Source organism: Erpetoichthys calabaricus, chromosome 12 (genome assembly GCF_900747795.2).
Source record: "Erpetoichthys calabaricus chromosome 12, fErpCal1.3, whole genome shotgun sequence".
Taxonomy (NCBI): domain Eukaryota; kingdom Metazoa; phylum Chordata; class Cladistia; order Polypteriformes; family Polypteridae; genus Erpetoichthys; species Erpetoichthys calabaricus.
In genome coordinates, this window is record NC_041405.2 from 143,392,073 (window position 1) to 143,415,644 (window position 23,572).

General features: G+C 45.5%; 2 protein-coding genes across 2 annotated transcripts in view; one reads left to right on the forward strand and one right to left on the reverse strand.

Annotated features, from left to right (window-relative positions):
• Positions 1-22: 22 nt before the first annotated feature.
• Positions 23-18,722, reverse strand: LOC127529978 (uncharacterized). The gene is made up of 12 exons (XM_051935418.1): positions 18,670-18,722; positions 15,748-18,435; positions 11,943-12,176; positions 11,565-11,825; positions 10,680-10,835; positions 6,780-7,247; positions 6,234-6,584; positions 5,700-5,738; positions 4,608-5,153; positions 3,906-3,944; positions 2,534-3,359; positions 23-157 (listed from the first exon to the last, which is right to left on the reverse strand). The coding sequence occupies exons 1-12, from the start codon at positions 18,720-18,722 to the stop codon at positions 23-25; spliced, it is 5,796 nt and encodes a 1,931-aa protein (XP_051791378.1).
• Positions 18,723-18,801: 79 nt separating this feature from the next.
• LOC114662785 (mucin-16-like) overlaps positions 18,802-23,572 on the forward strand; it is a 41,819-nt gene continuing 37,048 nt past the window's right edge. The window contains exons 1-2 of the mRNA XM_051935242.1: positions 18,802-18,901; positions 19,829-19,925. The gene's annotated coding sequence lies outside the window, so the exon portion shown is untranslated. The remainder of the gene's footprint in view (positions 18,902-19,828; positions 19,926-23,572) is intronic.

The window sequence follows — 23,572 nt, forward strand, 5'->3', positions numbered from 1 at the left end:
TAGTTTCATTTACAAGTTCATTTCAGAACACCACTTCTGCTTCAAGAACTTTGGAAACATTTACAGTATTGCGTACAACTACAATGCCATCATCCACTGAATCTTTAGCTACCACTTCATCACCAGGAGCTACAAAATCCCAAACAATGTCTTCAGTCTGCACACTCACAGAAACATTTCTAATAAGGCCTTCAGCAACCCTTGTATCAACTTCCAATTTATCACCAATAAGTACACAAACCCAAACAACATTTTTAGAATACAAATCTACAGAAACATTCCTAAAGACACCTACACCTATGACTGTATCATCTACTAAAGCATCAACTAGCAATTCTTTCCATGTAACTAAACAATCCCAAAAAACTTCTTTAGCCTACTCAACTACAGTAACACCCCCAAAAACTACTTCAATTAGTGTAGAATCATCTAGTGTAGTTTCAATGTCTACCTCATTTCAGAGCACATCTATGGAAAATTCCACAATATTGCATACAAGTATTACTGCATCATCAAATTAACATCAACTATCACTTCCACACCACTAATTACACAATCCCAAACAAAGTCCCCTATAACTATAGAAAATCAATCAACCGTATTGCCATCAATATCTACACAAACCTCCGCAAGAACAGTTTCAAGTAAAGTAGAGTTATCAACTACACTTTCAACTATCACCTCATCTCAGAGTACCACTTCTGCTACATAATACTTGGAAACTTCCTCAACATTACCTACAACTATTATTGCAACATCAAATGAACCAGCAGCTACTACTTCATCGCCAGTAACTATTAAATCCCAAAGTACTTCTTCAGCATCAACATCTGCAGTAACCTCTCTAACATCACCTACAAACACTACTGCATCATCATCTGAAACATTAACTATATCTTCATTCTCTGTAACTTTAATTGGTCAAACAACCACTTCAGTCTATTTACCACTAGTAACCTCTTCATCAACACATTCAACAAGTACAGAGACATTTATGACAGTTTCAAATAACAACTCATATCACAATGCTATGTCTACATCAACTTCTATGAAAAGTTCAACAACATCATCTACACCTACGGCTACATTATCTACTCAGCCTTCAACTAGCAATTTATTCCCAGTCAGTAAACAATCCCAGATAAATTCTACAGCAACAACATCGAAAAGAAACTACCCAAGAACACATTTAACTACTAAATCAACATCACGTGACATAAATACTAGCAGTGCATCCTTGGTAAGTACACAATCCCAAAGAACCACTTTACCCTCAACATTTTCAGAAAACTCTCTAAAAACTCCTTCAATGACAACAGAATATTCTATTGGAGTTTAAACAACCATTCCACTTAAAAAGATCATCTCAAACATAATAAATGAAAGTTCAACAACATCACCTTTAAATACAAAAGCATTATATACCTGTACTAAACCTGTACTAATGTGTCTTTTCTTACCTCATTTTTTTCAGGGTTAACCACAACATCAACATCCTTGGCATTGCCTTCATCATCACCCTCAACAGCAGGTTCAACCTCTAAGACAACATCATCACCCTCAACAGTAGCTGCAACCTCTGAAACAACACCATCACCCTCAACAGCAGCTTCAAACTCTGAGACAACATCATCACCCTCAACAGCAGCTTCAACCTCTGAGACAACATCATCACCCTCAACAGCAGCTGCAACCTCTGAGACAACATCATCACCCTCAACAGCAGCTGCAACCTCTGAAACAGAATCATCACCCTCAACAGCAGCTTCAACCTCAGAGACAACACCATCACCATCAACGGCAGATGCAACCTCTGAAACAACATCATCTCCCTCAACAGCAGCTTCAACCTCTGAAACAACATCATCACCCTCAACAGCAGCTTCAACCTCTGAGACAACATCATCACACTCAACAGCAGCTGCAACCTCTGAAACAACATCATTACCCTCAACAGCAGCTTCAACCTCAGAGACAACATCATCACCCTCAACAGCAGCTGCAACCTCTGAAACAACAACTTCAACCTCAACAGCAGCTGCAACCTCTGAAACAACATCATCACCCTCAACAGCAGCTTCAACCTCTCAGACAACATCATCACCCTCAACAGCAGCTGCAACCTCTGAAACAACATCATCACCCACAACAGCAGCGTCAACCTCTGAAACAACATCATCACCCTCAACGGCAGCTGCAACCTCTGAAACAACATCATTACCCTCAACAGCAGCTTCAACCTCTGAGACAACAGCGTCACCCTCAACAGCAGCTTCAACTTCTGAAACAACAGCGTCACCCTCAACAGCCGCTTCAACCTCTGAGACAACATCATCACCCTCAACAGCAGCTGCAACCTCTGAAACAACAATATCACCCTCAACAGCAGATTCAACCTCTGAAACAACATCATCACCTTCAACAGCAGCTTCAACCTCTGAGACAACATCATCACCATCAACAGCAGCTGCAACCTCTGAAACAACATCATCACCCTCAACAGCAGCTTCAACCTCTGAGACAACAGCGTCACCCTCAACAGCCGCTTCAACCTCTGAGACAACATCATCACCCTCAACAGCAGCTTCAACCTCTGAGACAACATCATCACCCTCAACAGCAGCTTCAACTTCTGAGACAACATCATCACCCTCAACAGCAGCTGCAACATCTGAAACAACATCATCACCGTCAACAGCAGGATCAACCTCTGAGACAACATCATCACCCTCAACAGTAGCTGCAACCTCTGAAACAACATCATCACCCTCAACCTCAGAGACAACACCATCACCCACAACAGCAGCTGCAACCTCTGAAACAACATCATCACCCTCAACGACAGCTGCAACCTCTGAAACAACATCATCAACCTCAACAGCAGCTTCAACCTCTCAGACAACATCATCACCCACAACAGCACCTGCAACCTCTGAAACAACATCATCACCCACAACAGCAGCGTCAACCTCTGAAACAACATCATCACCCTCAACGGCAGCTGCAACCTCTGAAACAACATCATCACCCTCAACAACAGCTTCAACCTCTGAGACAACATCATCACCCTCAACAGCAGCTTCAATTTCTGAGACAACAGCGTCACCCTCAACAGCAGCTGCAACCTCTGAAACAACATCATCACCCTCAACAGCAGCTTCAACCTCTGAGACAACAGCGTCACCCTCAACAGCAGCTTCAACCTCTCAGACAACATCATCACCCTCAACAGCAGCTGCAAACTCTGAAACAACATCATCACCCTCAACAGCAGCTTCAAACTCTGAGACAACAGCGTCACCCTCAACAGCCGCTTCAACCTCAGAGACAACATCATCACCCTCAACAGCAGCTGCAACCTCTGAAACAACATCATCACCCTCAACAGCAGCGTCAACCTCTGAGACAACAGCGTCACCCTCAACAGCAGCTGCAACATCTGAAACAACATCATCACCATCAACAGCAGCTTCAACCTCTGAAAAAACATCATCACCCTCAACAGCAGCTTCAACCTCTGAGACAACATCATCACCGTCAACAGCAGCTGCAACCTCTGAAACAACAATATCACCCTCAACAGCAGCTTCAACCTCTGAGACAACATCATCACCCTCAACAGCAGCTGCAACATCTGAGACAACATCATCACCATCAACAGCAGCTGCAACCTCTGAAACAACATCATCACCCTCAACAGCAGCTTCAACCTCTGAGACAACATCATCACCCTCAACAGCAGCTGCAACAACTGAAACAACATCATCACCATCAACAGCAGCTTCAACCTCTGAAAAAACATCATCACCCTCAACAGCAGCTGCAACCTCTGAAACAACATCATCACCCTCAACAGCAGCTTCAACCTCAGAGACAACATCATCACCCTCAACACCAGCTGCAACCTCTGAAACAACAATATCACCCTCAACAGCAGCTTCAACCTCTGAAACAACATCATCACCCTCAACAGCAGCTTCAACCTCTGAAACAACATCATCACCATCAACAGCAGCTGCAACCTCTGAAACAACATCATCACCCTCAACAGCAGCTTCAACCTCTGAGACAACAGCGTCACCCTCAACAGCAACTTCAACCTCTCAGACAACATCATCACCCTCAACAGCAGCTGCAACCTCTGAAACAACATCATCACCCTCAACAACAGCTTCAACCTCTGAGACAACAGCGTCACCCTCAACAGCCGCTTCAACCTCAGAGACAACACCATCACCCTCAACGGCAGCTGCAACCTCTGAAACAACATCATCACCCTCAAAAGCATCTTCAACCTCTGAAACAACATCATCACCCTCAAGAGCAGCTTCAACCTCCGAGACAACATCATCACCCTCAACAGTAGCTGCAACCTCTGAAACAACATCATCACCCTCAACAGCAGCTTCATCCTCTGAGACAACAGCGTCACCCTCAACAGCAGCTTCAACCTCTCAGACAACATCATCACCCTCAACAGCAGCTGCAACCTCTGAAACAACATCATCACCCTCAACAACAGCTTCAACCTCTGAGACAACAGCGTCACCCTCAACAGCCGCTTCAACCTCAGAGACAACACCATCACCCTCAACGGCAGCTGCAACCTCTGAAACAACATCATCACCCTCAACAGCAGCTGCAACCTCTGAGACAACATCATCACCCTCAACAGCAGCTGCAACCTCTGAAACAGAATCATCACCCTCAACAGCAGCTTCAACCTCAGAGACAACACCATCACCATCAACGGCAGATGCAACCTCTGAAACAACATCATCTCCCTCAACAGCAGCTTCAACCTCTCAGACAACATCATCACCCTCAACAGCAGCTGCAACTTCTGAAACAACATCATCACCCTCAACAGCAGCTTCAACCTCTGAAACAACATCATCACCCTCAACGGCAGCTGCAACCTCTGAAACAACATCATCACCCTCAACAGCAGCTTCAACCTCTGAGACAACAGCGTCACCCTCAACAGCAGCTTCAACCTCTGAAACAACATCATCACCTTCAACAGCAGCTTCAACCTCAGAGACAACACCATCACCCTCAACGGCAGCTGCAACCTCTGAAACAACATCATCACCCTCAACAGCAGCTTCAACCTCTGAAACAACATCATCACCCTCAACAGCAGCTTCAACCTCTGAGACAACATCATCACACTCAACAGTAGCTGCAACCTCTGAAACAACATCATTACCCTCAACAGCAGCTTCAACCTCAGAGACAACATCATCACCCTCAACAGCAGCTGCAACCTCTGAAACAACAACTTCAACCTCAACAGCAGCTGCAACCTCTGAAACAACATCATCACCCTCAACAGCAGCTTCAACCTCTCAGACAACATCATCACCCTCAACAGCAGCTGCAACCTCTGAAACAACATCATCACCCACAACAGCAGCGTCAACCTCTGAAACAACATCATCACCCTCAACGGCAGCTGCAACCTCTGAAACAACATCATTACCCTCAACAGCAGCTTCAACCTCTGAGACAACAGCGTCACCCTCAACAGCAGCTTCAACTTCTGAAACAACAGCGTCACCCTCAACAGCCGCTTCAACCTCTGAGACAACATCATCACCCTCAACAGCAGCTGCAACCTCTGAAACAACAATATCACCCTCAACAGCAGATTCAACCTCTGAAACAACATCATCACCTTCAACAGCAGCTTCAACCTCTGAGACAACATCATCACCATCAACAGCAGCTGCAACCTCTGAAACAACATCATCACCCTCAACAGCAGCTTCAACCTCTGAGACAACAGCGTCACCCTCAACAGCCGCTTCAACCTCTGAGACAACATCATCACCCTCAACAGCAGCTTCAACCTCTGAGACAACATCATCACCCTCAACAGCAGCTTCAACTTCTGAGACAACATCATCACCCTCAACAGCAGCTGCAACATCTGAAACAACATCATCACCGTCAACAGCAGGATCAACCTCTGAGACAACATCATCACCCTCAACAGTAGCTGCAACCTCTGAAACAACATCATCACCCTCAACCTCAGAGACAACACCATCACCCACAACAGCAGCTGCAACCTCTGAAACAACATCATCACCCTCAACGACAGCTGCAACCTCTGAAACAACATCATCAACCTCAACAGCAGCTTCAACCTCTCAGACAACATCATCACCCACAACAGCACCTGCAACCTCTGAAACAACATCATCACCCACAACAGCAGCGTCAACCTCTGAAACAACATCATCACCCTCAACGGCAGCTGCAACCTCTGAAACAACATCATCACCCTCAACAACAGCTTCAACCTCTGAGACAACATCATCACCCTCAACAGCAGCTTCAATTTCTGAGACAACAGCGTCACCCTCAACAGCAGCTGCAACCTCTGAAACAACATCATCACCCTCAACAGCAGCTTCAACCTCTGAGACAACAGCGTCACCCTCAACAGCAGCTTCAACCTCTCAGACAACATCATCACCCTCAACAGCAGCTGCAAACTCTGAAACAACATCATCACCCTCAACAGCAGCTTCAAACTCTGAGACAACAGCGTCACCCTCAACAGCCGCTTCAACCTCAGAGACAACATCATCACCCTCAACAGCAGCTGCAACCTCTGAAACAACATCATCACCCTCAACAGCAGCGTCAACCTCTGAGACAACAGCGTCACCCTCAACAGCAGCTGCAACATCTGAAACAACATCATCACCATCAACAGCAGCTTCAACCTCTGAAAAAACATCATCACCCTCAACAGCAGCTTCAACCTCTGAGACAACATCATCACCGTCAACAGCAGCTGCAACCTCTGAAACAACAATATCACCCTCAACAGCAGCTTCAACCTCTGAGACAACATCATCACCCTCAACAGCAGCTGCAACATCTGAGACAACATCATCACCATCAACAGCAGCTGCAACCTCTGAAACAACATCATCACCCTCAACAGCAGCTTCAACCTCTGAGACAACATCATCACCCTCAACAGCAGCTGCAACAACTGAAACAACATCATCACCATCAACAGCAGCTTCAACCTCTGAAAAAACATCATCACCCTCAACAGCAGCTGCAACCTCTGAAACAACATCATCACCCTCAACAGCAGCTTCAACCTCAGAGACAACATCATCACCCTCAACACCAGCTGCAACCTCTGAAACAACAATATCACCCTCAACAGCAGCTTCAACCTCTGAAACAACATCATCACCCTCAACAGCAGCTTCAACCTCTGAAACAACATCATCACCATCAACAGCAGCTGCAACCTCTGAAACAACATCATCACCCTCAACAGCAGCTTCAACCTCTGAGACAACAGCGTCACCCTCAACAGCAACTTCAACCTCTCAGACAACATCATCACCCTCAACAGCAGCTGCAACCTCTGAAACAACATCATCACCCTCAACAACAGCTTCAACCTCTGAGACAACAGCGTCACCCTCAACAGCCGCTTCAACCTCAGAGACAACACCATCACCCTCAACGGCAGCTGCAACCTCTGAAACAACATCATCACCCTCAAAAGCATCTTCAACCTCTGAAACAACATCATCACCCTCAAGAGCAGCTTCAACCTCCGAGACAACATCATCACCCTCAACAGTAGCTGCAACCTCTGAAACAACATCATCACCCTCAACAGCAGCTTCATCCTCTGAGACAACAGCGTCACCCTCAACAGCAGCTTCAACCTCTCAGACAACATCATCACCCTCAACAGCAGCTGCAACCTCTGAAACAACATCATCACCCTCAACAACAGCTTCAACCTCTGAGACAACAGCGTCACCCTCAACAGCCGCTTCAACCTCAGAGACAACACCATCACCCTCAACGGCAGCTGCAACCTCTGAAACAACATCATCACCCTCAACAGCAGCTTCAACCTCTGAAACAACATCATCACCCTCAACAGCAGCTTCAACCTCAGAGACAACATCATCACCCTCAAAAGCAGCTGCAACCTCTGAAACAACATCATCACCCTCAACAGCAGCTTCAACCTCTGAGACAACAGCATCACCCTCAACAGCAGCTGCAACCTCTGAAACAACATCATCACCCTCAACAGCAGCTTCAAACTCTGAGACAACATCATCACCCTCAACAGCAGCTGCAACATCTGAAACAACATCATCACCCTCAACGGCAGCTGCAATCTCTGAAACAACATCATCACCCTCAACAACAGCTTCAACCTCTGAGACAACATCATCACCATCAACAGCAGCTGCAACCTCTGAAACAACATCATCACCCTCAACAGCAGCTTCAACCTCTGAGACAACAGCGTCACCCTCAACAGCAGCTTCAACCTCTCAGACAACATCATCACCCTCAACAGCAGCTGCAACCTCTGAAACAACATCATCACCCTCAACAGCAGCTTCAACTTCTGAAACAACAGCGTCACCCTCAACAGCCGCTTCAACCTCAGAGACAACATCATCACCCTCAACAGCAGCTGCAACCTCTGAAACAACAATATCACCCTCAACAGCAGCTTCAACCTCTGAAACAACATCATCACCTTCAACAGCAGCTTCAACCTCTGAGACAACATCATCACCATCAACAGCAGCTGCAACCTCTGAAACAACATCATCACCCTCAACAGCAGCTTCAACCTCTGAGACAACAGCGTCACCCTCAACAGCCGCTTCAACCTCTGAGACAACATCATCACCCTCAACAGCAGCTGCAACCTCTGAAACAACATCATCACCCTCAACAGCAGCGTCAACTTCTGAGACAACAGCGTCACTCTCAACAGCAGCTGTAACCTCTGAAACAACATCATCACCCTCAACAGCAGCTTCAACCTCTGAGACAACATCATCACCCTCAACAGCAGCTGCAACATCTGAAACAACATCATCACCATCAACAGCAGCTTCAACCTCTGAAACAACATCATCACCCTCAACAGCAGCTTCAACCTCTGAGACAACAGCGTCACCCTCAACAGCCGCTTCAACCTCACAGACAACATCATCACCCTCAACAGCAGCTGCAACCTCTGAAACAACATCATCACCCTCAACAGCAGCGTCAACTTCTGAGACAACAGCGTTACACTCAACAGCAGCTGTAACCTCTGAAACAACAATATCACCCTCAACAGCAGCTTCAACCTCTGAAACAACATCATCACCCTCAACAGCAGCTGCAACCTCTGAGACAACATCATCACCCTCAACAGCAGCTTCAACCTCTGAGACAACAGCGTCACCATCAACAGCAGCTTCAACCTCTCAGACAACATCATCACCCTCAACAGCAGCTGCAACCTCTGAAACAACATCATCACCCTCAACAGCAGCTTCAACCTCTGAGACAACAGCGTCACCCTCAACAGCCGCTTCAACCTCAGAGACAACATCATCACCCTCAACAGCAGCTGCAATCTCTGAAACAACATCATCACCCTCAACAGCAGCGACAACCTCTGAGACAACAGCGTCACTCTCAACAGCAGCTGTAACCTCTGAAACAACATCATCACCCTCAACAGCAGCTTCAACCTCTGAGACAACATCATCACCCTCAACAGCAGCTGCAACATCTGAAACAACATCATCAGCATCAACAGCAGCTTCAACCTCTGAAACAACATCATCACCCTCAACAGCAGCTTCAACCTCTGAGACAACATCATCACCATCAACAGCAGCTGCAACCTCTGAAACAACATCATCACCCTCAACAGCAGCTTCAACCTCTGAGACAACATCGTCACCCTCAACAGCAGCTTCAACCTCTCAAACAACATCATCACCCTCAACAGCAGCTGCAACCTCTGAAACAACATCATCACCCTCAACAACAGCTTCAAGCTCTGAGACAACAGCGTCACCCTCAACAGCCGCTTCAACCTCAGAGACAACAGCATCACCCTCAACAGCAGCTGCAACCTCTGAAACAACATCATCACCCTCAACAGCAGCTTCAACCTCTGAGACAACATCATCACCCTCAACAGCAGCTGCAACCTCTGAAACAACATCATCACCCTCAACAGCAGCTTCAACCTCTGAGACAACATCATCACCCTCAACAGCAGCTGCAACCTCTGAAACAACATCATCACCCTCAACAGCAGCTTCAACCTCTGAGACAACAGCGTCACCCTCAACAGCCGCTTCAACCTCAGAGACAACATCATCACCCTCAACAGCAGATGCAACCTCTGAAACAACATCATCACCCTCAACAGCAGCGTCAACCTCTGAGACAACAGCGTCACTCTCAACAGCAGCTGCAACCTCTGAAACAACATCATCACCCTCCACAGCAGCTTCAACCTCTGAGACAACATCATCACCATCAACAGCAGCTGCAACCTCTGAAACAACATCATCACCCTCAACAGCAGCTTCAACCTCTGAGACAACAGCGTCACTCTCAACAGCAGCTGTAACCTCTGAAACAACATCATCACCCTCAACAGCAGCTTCAACCTCTGAGACAACATCATCACCCTCAACGGCAGCTGCAACCTCTGAAACAACATCATCACCCTCAACAGCAGCTTCAACCTCTGAGACAACATCATCACCCTCAACAGCAGCTGCAACATCTGAAACAACATCATCAGCATCAACAGCAGCTGCAACCTCTGAAACAACATCACCACCCTCAACAGCAGCTTCAACCTCTGAGACAACATCATCACCATCAACAGCAGCTGCAACCTCTGAAACAACATCATCACCCTCAACAGCAGCTTCAACCTCTGAGACAACAGCGTCTCCCTCAACAGCAGCTTCAACCTCTCAGACAACATCATCACCCTCAACAGCAGCTGCAACCTCTGAAACAACATCATCACCCTCAACAGCAGCTTCAACCTCTGAGACAACAACGTCACCCTCAACAGCCGCTTCAACCTCAGAGACAACATCATCACCCTCTACAGCAGTTGCAACCTCTGAAACAACATCATCACCCTCAACAGCAGCTTCAACCTCTGAGACAACAGCGTCACCCTCAACAGCCGCTTCAACCTCAGAGACAACATCATCACCCTCAACAGCAGCTGCAACCTCTGAAACAACATCATCACCCTCAACAGCAGCGTCAACCTCTGAGACAACAGCGTCACCCTCAACAGCAGCTGTAACCTCTGAAACAACATCATCACCCTCAACAGCAGCTTCAACCTCTGAAACAACATCATCAGCATCAACAGCAGCTGCAACCTCTGAAACAACATCATCAGCATCAACAGCAGCTGTAACCTCTGAAACAACATCATCACCCTCAACAGCAGCTTCAACCTCTGAAACAACATCATCACCCTCAACAGTAGCTGCAACCTCTGAAACAACATCATCACCCTCAACCTCAGAGACAACACCATCACCCTCAACAGCAGCTGCAACCTCTGAAACAACATCATCACCCTCAACAGCAGCTTCAACCTCAGAGACAACATCATCACCCTCAACGGTATCTGCAACCTCTGAAACAACATCATCACCCTCAACAGCAGCTTCAACCTCTCAGACAATATCATCACCCTCAACAGCAGCTGCAACCTCTGAAACAACATCATCACCCACAACAGCAGCGTCAACCTCTGAAACAACATCATCACCCTCAACAGCAGCTGCAACCTCTGAAACAACATCATCACCCTCAACCTCTGAGACAACATCATCACCATCAACAGCAGCTGCAACCTCTGAAACAACATCATCACCCTCAACAGCAGCTTCAACCTCTGAGACAACATCATCACCCTCAACAGCAGCTTCAACCTCTGAGACAACAGCGTCACCCTCAACAGCCGCTTCAACCTCAGAGACAACACCATCACCCTCAACAGCAGTTGCAACCTCTGAAACAACATCATCACCCTCAACAGCAGCTTCAACCTCTGAGACAACAGCGTCACCCCCAACAGCCGCTTCAACCTCAGAGACAACATCATCACCCTCAACAGCAGCTGCAACCTCTGAAACAACATCATCACCCTCAACAGCAGCGTCAACATCTGAGACAACAGCGTCACACTCAACAGCAGCTGTAACATCTGAAACAACATCATCACCCTCAACAGCAGCTTCAACCTCTGAGACAACATCATCACCCTCAACAGCAGCTGCAACATCTGAAACAACATCATCACCATCAACAGCAGCTTCAACCTCTGAAACAACATCATCACCCTCAACAGCAGCTGTAACCTCTGAAACAACATCATCACCCTCAACAGCAGCTTCAACCTCTGAAACAACATCAACACCCTCAACAGCAGCTTCAACCTCTGAGACAACAGCGTCACCCTCAACAGCCGCTTCAACCTCAGAGACAACATCATCACCCTCAACAGCAGCTGCAACCTCTGAAACAACATCATTACCCTCAACAGCAGCGTCAACCTCTGAGACAACAGCGTCACACTCAACAGCAGCTGTAACCTCTGAAACAACATCATCACCCTCAACAGCAGCTTCAACCTCTGAGACAACATCATCACCCTCAACAGCAGCTGCAACCTCTGAAACAACATCATCAGCATCAACAGCAGCTACAACCTCTGAAACAACATCATCACCCTCAACAGCAGCTGTAACCTCTGAAACAACATCATCACCCTCAACAGCAGCTTCAACCTCTGAAACAACATCATCACCCTCAACAGTAGCTGCAACCTCTGAAACAACATCATCACCCTCAACCTCAGAGACAACACCATCACCCTCAACAGCAGCTGCAACCTCTGAAACAACATCATCACCCTCAACAGCAGCTTCAACCTCAGAGACAACGTCATCACCCTCAACGGTATCTGCAACCTCTGAAACAACATCATCACCCTCAACCTCTGAGACAACATCATCACCATCAACAGCAGCTGCAACCTCTGAAACAACACCATCACCCTCAACAGCAGCTTCAACCTCTCAGACAACATCATCACCCTCAACAGCAGCTGCAACCTCTGAAACAACATCATCACCCAAAACAGCAGCGTCAACCTCTGAAACAACATCATCACCCTCAACAGCAGCTGCAACCTCTGAAACAACATCATCACCCTCAACCTCTGAGACAACATCATCACCCTCAACAGCAGCTGCAACCTCTGAAACAACACCATCACCCTCAACAGCAGCTTCAACCTCTGAGACAACATCATCACCCTCAACAGCAGCTTCAACCTCTGAGACAACAGCGTCACCCTCAACAGCCGCTTCAACCTCAGAGACAACATCATCACCCTCAACAGCAGTTGCAACCTCTGAAACAACATCATCACCCTCAACAGCAGCTGCAACCTCTGAGACAACAGCGTCACCCCCAACAGCAGCTGCAACCTCTGAAACAACATCATCACCCTCAACAGCAGCGTCAACCTCTGAGACAACAGCGTCACACTCAACAGCAGCTGCAACATCTGAAACAACATCATCACCCTCAACAGCAGCTTCAACCTCTGAGACAACATCATCACCCTCAACAGCAGCTTCAACCTCTGAACAACATCATCACCCTCAACAGCAGCTTCAACCTCTGAAACAACATCATCACCCTCAACAGCAGCTGTAACCTCTGAAACAACATCATCACCCTCAACAGCAGCTTCAACCTCTGAAACAACATCAACACCCTCAACAGCAGCTGTAACCTCTGAAACAACATCACCCTCAACAGCAGCTTCAACCTCTGAAACAACATCATCACCCTCAACAGCAGCTTCAACCTCTGAGACAACAGCATCACCCTCAACAGCAGCTGCAACCTCTGAAACAACATCATCACCCTCAACAGCAGCTTCAACCTCTGAGACAACATCATCACCCTCAACAGCAGCTTCAACCTCTGAGACAACATCATCACCCTCAACAGCAGCAGCAACCTCTGAAACAACATCATCACCCTCAACAGCAGGATCAACCTCTGAGACAACATCATCACCCTCAACAGTAGCTGCAACCTCTGAGACAACATCATCACCCTCAACCTCAGAAACAACATCATCACCCTCAACAGCAGCTTCAACCTCTGAAACAACATCATCACCCTCAACAGCAGCTTCAACCTCTGAAACAACATCATCACCCTCAACAGCAGCTTCAACCTCTGACAACATCATCACCCTCAACAGCAGCTTCAACCTCTGAAACAACATCATCACCCTCAACAGCAGCTTCAACCTCTGAGACAACATCATCACCCTCAACAGCAGCTGCAACCTCTGAAACAACATCATCACCCTCAACAGCAGCTGCAACCTCTGAAACAACATCATCACCCTCAACAGCAGCTTCAACCTCTGAGACAACATCATCACCATCAACAGCAGCTGCAACCTCTGAAACAACATCATCACCCTCAACAGCAGCTTCAACCTCTGAGACAACAGCGTCACCCTCAACAGCAGCTTCAACCTCTGAGACAACATCATCACCCTCAACAGCAGCTGCAACCTCTGAAACAACATCATCACCGTCAACAGCAGCTTCAACCTCTGAGACAACAGCGTCACCCTCAACAGCAGCTTCAACCTCAGAGACAACATCATCACCCTTAACAGCAGCTGCAACCTCTGAAACAACATCATCACCCTCAACAGCAGCGTCAACCTCTGAGACAACAGCGTCACTCTCAACAGCAGCTGTAACCTCTGAAACAACATCATCACCCTCAACAGCAGCTTCAACCTCTGAGACAACATCATCACCCTCAACAGCAGCTGCAACCTCTGAAACAACATCATCACCCTCAACAGCAGCTTCAACCTCTGAGACAACATCATCACCCTCAACAGCAGCTTCAACCTCTGAGACAACATCATCACCTCAACAGCAGCTGCAACCTCTGAAACAACATCATCACCCTCAACAGCAGCTTCAACCTCTGAGACAACATCATCACCCTCAACAGCAGCTGCAACCTCTGAGACAACATCATCACCCTCAACAGCAGCTGCAACCTCTGAAACAACATCATCACCCTCAACAGCAGCTTCAACCTCTGAGACAACAACATCACCCTCAACAGCAGCTGCAACCTCTGAGACAACATCATCACCCTCAACAGCAGCTTCAACCTCTGAGACAACATCATCACCCTCAACAGCAGCTGCAACCTCTGAAACAACATCATCACCCTCAACAGCAGCTTCAACCTCAGAGACAACATCATCACCCTCAACGACAGCTGCAACCTCTGAAACAACATCATCACCCTCAACAGCAGCTTCAACCTCTGAGACAACATCATCACCCTCAACAGCAGCTGCAACCTCTGAAACAACATCATCACCCACAACAGCAGCTTCAACCTCAGAAACAACATCATCACCCTCAACAGCAGCTGCACAACCTCTGAAACAACATCATCACCCTCAACAGCAGCTTCAACCTCTGAGACAACATCATCACCCTCAACAGCAGCTGCAACCTCTGAAACAACATCATCACCCACAACAGCAGCTTCAACCTCTGAGACAACATCATCACCCTCAACAGCAGCTTCAACCTCTGAAACAACATCATCACCCTCAACAGCAGCTTCAACCTCTGAGACAACATCATCACCATCAACAGCAGCTGCAACCTCTGAAATAACATCATCACCCTCAACAGCAGCTTCAACCTCTGAGACAACATCACCCTCAACAGCAGCTTCAACCTCTGAAACAACATCATCACCCTCAACAGCAGCTTCAACCTCTGAGACAACATCATCACCCTCAACAGCAGCTGCAACCTCTGAAACAACATCATCACCCTCAACAGCAGCTTCAACCTCTGAGACAACATCATCACCATCAACAGCAGCTGCAACCTCTGAAACAACATCATCACCCTCAACAGCACCTTCAACCTCTGAGACAACAGTGTCACCCTCAACAGCAGCTTCAACCTCTCAGACAACATCATCACCCTCAACAGCAGCTGCAACCTCTGAAACAACATCATCACCCTCAACAGCAGCTTCAACCTCTGAGACAACAGCGTCACCCTCAACAGCCGCTTCAACCTCAGAGACAACATCATCACCCTCAACAGCAGCTGCAACATCTGAAACAACATCATCACCCTCAACAGCAGCGTCAACCTCTGAGACAGCAGCGTCACTCTCAACAGCAGCTGTAACCTCTGAAACAACATCATCACCCTCAACAGCAGCTTCAACATCTGAGACAACATCATCACCCTCAACAGCAGCTGCAACCTCTGAAACAACAATATCACCCTCAACAGCAGCGTCAACCTCTGAGACAACAGCGTCACTCTCAACAGCAGCTGTAACCTCTGAGACAACATCATCATCCTCAACAGCAGCTGCAACATCTGAAACAACATCATCACCCTCAACAGCAGCTTCAACCTCTGAGACAACATCATCACCCTCAACAGCAGCTGCAACCTCTGAAACAACATCATCACCCTCAACAGCAGCTTCAACCTCAGAGACAACACCATCACCCTCAACGGCAGCTGCAACCTCTGAAACAACATCATCACCCTCAACAGCAGCTTCAACCTCTGAAACAACATCATCACCCTCAACAGCAGCTTCAACCTCTGAAACAACATCATCACCCTCAACAGCAGCTGCAACCTCTGAAACAACATCATCACCCTCAACAGCAGCTTCAACCTCTGAGACAACATCATCACACTCAACAGCAGTTGCAACATCTGAAACAACATCATCACCCTCAACGGCAGTTGCAACCTCTGAAACAACATCATCACCCTCAACAGCAGCTTCAACCTCTGAGACAACATCATCACCATCAACAGCAGCTGCAACCTCTGAAACAACATCATCACCCTCAACAGCAGCTTCAACCTCTGAGACAACAGCGTCACCCTCAACAGCAGCTTCAACCTCTCAGACAACATCATCACCCTCAACAGCAGCTGCAACCTCTGAAATAACATCATCACCCTCAACAGCAGCTTCAACCTCTGAGACAACAGCGTCACCCTCAACAGCCGCTTCAACCTCAGAGACAACATCATCACCCTCAACAGCAGCTGCAACCTCTGAAACAACATCATCACCCTCAACAGCAGCGTCAACCTCTGAGACAACAGCGTCACTCTCAACAGCAGCTGTAACCTCTGAAACAACATCATCACCCTCAACAGCAGCTTCAACCTCTGAGACAGCATCATCACCCTCAACAGCAGCTGCAACATCTGAAACAACATCATCACCATCAACAGCAGCTTCAACCTCTGAAACAACATCATCACCCTCAACAGCAGCTTCAACCTCAGAGACAACACCATCACCCTCAACAGCAGCTGCAACCTCTGAAACAACATCATCACCCTCAACAGCAGCTTCAACCTCAGAGACAACATCATCACCCTCAACAGCAGCTGCAACCTCTGAAACAACAACTTCAACCTCAACAGCAGCTGCATCCTCTGAAACAACATCATCACCCTCAACAGCAGCTTCAACCTCTGAGACAACAGCATCACCCTCAACAGCAGCTGCAACCTCTGAAACAACATCATCACTCTCAACAGCAGCTGCAACATCTGAAACAACATCATCACCCTCAACAGCAGGATCAACCTCTGAGACAACATCATCACCCTCAACAGTAGCTGCAACCTCTGAAACAACATCATCACCCTTAACAGCAGGATCAACCTCTGAGACAACACCATCACCCTCAACAGCAGCTGCAACCTCTGAAACAACATCATCACCCTTAACAACAACTTCAACCTCTGAGACAACATCATCACCCTCAACAGCAGCTGCAACATCTGAAACAACATCATCACCCTCAACAGCAGGATCAACCTCTGAGACAACATCATCACCCTCAACAGTAGCTGCAACCTCTGAAACAACATCATCACCCTCAACAGCAGCTTCAACCTCAGAGACAACACCATCACCCTCAACAGCAGCTGCAACCTCAGAGACAACATCATCACCCTTAACAACAGCTTCAACCTCTGAGACAACATCATCATCTTCAACAGCAGCTGCAACCTCTGAAACAACATCATCACCCTCAACAGCAGCTTCAACCTCAGAGACAACACTATCACCCTCAACAGCAGCTGCAACCTCTGAAACAACATCATCACCCTCAACAGCAGCTTCAACCTCTGAGACAACATCATCACCCTCAACAGCAGCTGCAACCTCTGAAACATCATCACCCTCAACAGCAGCTTCAACCTCTGAGACAACATCATCACCCTCAACAGCAGCTGCAACCTCTGAAACAACATCATCACCCTCAACAGCAGCTGCAACCTCTGAAACAACATCATCACCCTCAACAGCAGCTGCAACCTCTGAAACAACATCATCACCCTCAACAGCAGCTTCAACCTCTGAAACAACATCATCACCCTCAACAGCAGCTGCAACCTCTGAAACAACATCATCACCCTCAACAGCAGCTGCAACCTCTGAAACAACATCATCACCCTCAACAGCAGCTGCAACCTCTGAAACAACATCATCACCCTCAACAGCAGCTGTAACCTCTGAAACAACATCATCACCCTCAACAGCAGCTGCAACCTCTGAAACAACATCATCACCCTCATCATCAACTGCAACCTCTGAAACAACATCATCACCCTCATCATTAGCTGCAACCTCTGAAACAACATCATCACCCTTAACAGCAGCTGCAACCTCTGAAACAACATCATCACCCTCATCATCATCTGCACCATCTGAAACAACATCATCACCCTCATCATCAGCTGCAACCTCTGAAACAACATCATCACCCTCATCATCAGCTGCAACCTCTAAAACAACATCATCACCCTCATCATCAGCTGCAACCTCTGAAACAACATCATCACCTACCACGGCATCATCTAGTGAAGTATCAACTAGTATTACATCTGTTGAAACTACAGTAGGTCAAACAACAACTTCAGACTCAACATCTACAGTAACCACTCCAAGAACACTTCCAACAACCAGTGCATCATCTACTGAAGCATCAACTAGCACTTCATCTCCTGTTACCACAGAAAGTCAAACAACTTCAAGGTCAACACCAGCTGCAACCTTTAGTACTACACTAGGTCAAAGAAAGACTTTATCCTCAACTAGAACTGCATCATCTACTGACCTATCAACTTCCACTTTATCACTAGTAACTTCACTATCACAAAGAACTTTTTCTGCATCAACATCTATAGTAAGCTCCGTTACAACACTTTCAACTGCTAATACATCATCTACTGAAACATCTATCAATTCATCCTCTGCATCTGCACAAAATCAAATAGCTAATTCAGCATCTACAGCTAAAGATACCTCGCCCACATCTGCTTTATCTAGTACACAATCACATGTGTTAACTACTTCATTTGCATCACCTACCCATCTGTTATCTGCATCATCTTCATTATCCACACATCTGTTAACTACATCTTCTGTATCACCCACACATGTGTTAGCTACATCATCTGCGTCTCCCACACATTTATTAACTACATCATCTGCATCTCCCACACATCTATTAACTACATCATCTGCATCATCCAAACATGAGTTAATTACATCAGTTTTATCATCTACACATCTGTTAACTACATCTTCTGCATCACCTACACATGTGTTAACTACATTACCTGAACCACCCACACATATGTTAACTAATTCCACCACTAGCCTGCAATCTGTTTCATTGAATTCTGTTGGGTCATTCACCCATGGTCCAAGTACTTCAGCTAAACCACTTATTTATTCTTCATCCACTTTAACTTCATCATCTTTTAATGCTTCAACTTCCAAAGACTCCACCGGTCTTGTCCATGTGTCTTCACCTTCACAGTTGACTCCAGCTCCAAATAGTTTAAGTGTATCGCCTACTCATAAATCAACTTCATTTTCATCTTCGTCTACTCAAAGTTCCACCACCATATCTACAGGTAATCTTGATTTATCTTTTACATGTTTCATCCCTGAATAGTGAGTCTGAGTTGTAGACTCTTGATGTTTTGTTGCCATGTAGAGTATAGGTGTCTGAAATCTGTGTTGATGGAGTTTAGAAAATGTCATCTACTGCTTGGTTCTGTGAGTGTGTTTTTCTGTGTGTAGGGAAGGTGTTTTCTTAAGGCTTTTTAAAAGCTTACAGTATCTTGAGATTTAGTGCAATATTTGACACAACATTTAAAATATGTTTCTTTTGAATTCAGAGATGTGCTTGGACAAAAGAGGATTGTGGTTTTCTTTTTGACCCTCTGTGCTATCACGACCGTGATGGATTAAAATCTAAGTAATTAACATTGACCTTAGCCATAATTATATGCTATTTTGTATGGGATTCACAAAAGCAATGTTAATTTGTGTGATGTGCCATCTATTAAAATGAGAGAGCCATAGCAACCAGACAGACACAGACACATCCTTTTCTTAAGGTGGATTATTTCGTTTTTCAATATTTTATGAAGTAGGCTTTAAGACTTGGTGCTATAAATTAATATTCTTGAGTATCATCCTATGAGCAGAATGTAAAATTGCTATGTGGCACCTATTCATGTCAAGTCCCTCAAGTCCTAAGGAGCTGTGCTTTGTAATAGATAAAAATTGCATTAATATAAAGTAAGCATTTAAACAATATTTTCTTTGTGTCTGTAGGGTATATATGTAGAATGTTGGTTAGTGTTTGCAGAGAGTAAATTCCCAAAGCAGAGAATACCCACATCTTCCAAGATAAGGTGGAAGTTTATTCTGTATAAGAATAAAAATAGTACGATATACTGTAATTTTTTTTTCTTCCATTTTTCATATTATGGAAAACTGTTGAAATTATTCATCCATCCATCCATTATCCAACCTGCTATATCCTAACTACAGGGTCGGGTCACGGGGGTCTGCTGAAGCCAATCCCAGCCAACACACGGCGCCAGCGCACACACACACACACCAAGAACACAATAGGGACAATTTAGAATCGCCAATGCACCTAACCTGCATGTCTTTGGACTGTGGGAGGAAACCGGAGCGCCCGGAGGAAACCCACGCAGACACGGGGAGAACATGCAAACTCCACGCAGGGAGGTCCCGGGAAGCAAACCCCGGTTTCCTAACTGCGAGGCAGCAGCGCTACCCACTGCACCACCGTGCCGTCCTGTTGAAATTAGCATGTCCTTTATTGTCAGTACCAAAACAATAGTTTACAAAAAAAAGAAAAGCAAAATTAATGCCCCCCCCACACTATTTTTAAAATATTGCAACAACCACAACCAAGAACAATACAGGTATACCTGTTGGAGTGCTCCTGACCCACCAACCTGGCTACTGTCTCCTGACAACAAGCCCAAGCCCCCCTTCAATAAGGCCATGAGGCCATTTATTTCATTTTAGTTGCTTCCTGGCCTAATGACTTCCCTGTATAGTCTATCTCCTGCTTCAGCATGCTGCTCCCTCCTTAACTACCACCCACCCTTGAACTCTATGTCTCTCTCTTTCTCCTCTTGTATACATGTCCTGCTCCCTGCATATTCTTATTTTCTCCTGAATCCTCCAGGACATGTCCTGGCCTTCTTGCACCTTTCATTAACCGAACATGGATCCTCACGCTCCTTCCACTTTTATCCACCAGACTTTCATTCTCTATGCTTCCAGAGCTCACTGCGATGCTTCATTTGCATAACCCACCATTCCTTCAGAAATGGAGCTGCTTGGTTACTATCCAGCTACCTGGACCTCATAATTGCCAGCATGGTCACTGCCATATGTTTAGAATCTGAAATATTTAAACATAAAAAATGTTTCAAAGACACATGCAAAATTCAGTTGGAAAACCTTTCTTGACACCTTAATGTTAAATCTGTAACAAAGCACGCTCCAAAATATCCTTGGGGGCTAATAAATATTAGTGAAATGCACATTATTTAAAACAGTGTGTGAAATGCAAAGACTATATTGAGGGTTAATGCTATTTTATATGATGTTTTGCATCATATTTTACAGAGTTATAATGATTGGGCTTGAACTAGTTTTTTCATCTTTTTTCTTTGTCTTTTCATCAAACAAGGTCAGGAATGTGTTCTTTATGAACTCGTAATGTGTTAAAATACTGCATTTGTCAAACTACTGAAATACATTAACCTTTGTTTTTTTTTACTGTAAGTACCATTTCATGTCTGTTGGGTTCTGAGCCCCTGGAAGACATCGGGAGGAGCAAGGGAAAATTACTGGTAAAAAAATGATGTGCTGAGTCATTTGGCAAAACAATCCTTGTAAAACCTTTTGCAAACAGTCACTGTAAAATCTTCAGGTTCTGCTTTTCCATTTACGTTATAAGTAAGATACAACCATGTCTCACTTTGACATCTTTTTTATCAACAAATTGTGGATGACTTCCATTATCAATAATTTCCTTTTTTTTTTTGTATATGAATTGATGACTTAGTAACAAAGCTTACCTGGTATGATCTGGTTTCCCGCTAGTCTAACAGCTGCAGTGTTACTGTGTAGTTAGAGTACTGTGAAAAGCTGTATTAGCACCACACATTTTGCAAGCCTCTATCTCCATATGTCGCTTGCAGAGAATCACCTTGCCTATTTTTATTGCTCTTCTGCCTTTTTTGTAAACACAGAGCTTACTTTTAAGCTAGTTTAAAGCAAATTTTGTCTCATTTTCATGTAGTAAGATTATCAAATTTTGCACAATGCTGATATAGTACAAAAAATAAAAAACATTTTTCAGTTCAGTACTTTTTTTAGTATTGCTATACTCCTTAACACTAGTTTACAGTGCTAACTTGACATATACGGTGCTGTATGCAGATTTTTTTCATTATGCTAACAGCATTCATTTATTCATTATCCAAACCAACTAAATTCAACTTAGGACTGCGGGGCAACATCATATGCCTGAAGCCATGGACAAGATGCTTGAACTAAATTCTCGAGAGAATACAGTTCATTGCAGGGTAAAATTACAATTACCCCTACAGTCTCCCATACTGAGCCAGTTGAAGTTCACCAGTCAACCTAACATTCCCATCTTAGGGGAAATGTAATGTGGACATGAGAAGAATATGCAAAACAGGACACCTTTTATTAAAATATTGAAAAGATTAAAAAAAATGGAACTTTTGTGAACAATATTTTGAATTTTGCCTTTTACTACACATTAATAGTGAGTGAAATAAACTATTGACAATGCTATGAACCCACCTCGCAGTTTGAAAACACTGCTTAGGTAAAATGGTGCCCTTTGATGATAGTCGCATTAGACACACACTTATGGCCCATACAGAAGCCAGTTATTCAATTTTGCAGTTTTGATTTCAATTGATAATCTAAAATTGTTACACATTTTAAAACATAATAGATAGATAGATAGATAGATAGATAGATAGATAGATAGATAGATAGATAGATAGATAGATAGATAGATAGATAGATAGATAGATACTTTATTAATGAGGAAAGCACTACTTTGTTATTGACATAAATATTGTACGTGGCCCCCTCCTAGACTCCAGTGTGCTCATTTTGCCTGTGGATTTTCCTGGACATGTCACAGCAGCCTGAAAACCTAGTATCATTCTTTTTTGGTGAG

What these genes read in the sequence shown, in the direction of transcription:
- LOC127529978 (XM_051935418.1), bottom strand. Translation starts at nt 18,722, where the DNA reads ATGTTGTTTCAGATGGTGCAGATGATGATGAGGGTGATGATGTTGTTT. An exon ending in GTGATGATGTTGTTTCAGAG is followed by an intron (nt 10,836 to 11,564) that starts GTTGCAGCTGCT and finishes GTTGTTTCAGAG; the next exon opens with GTTGCAGCTGCTGTTGAGGG. An exon ending in GTGATGATGTTGTTTCAGAG is followed by an intron (nt 3,945 to 4,607) that starts GTTGCAGCTGCC and finishes GTTGTTTCAGAG; the next exon opens with GTTGAAGCTGCTGTTGAGGG.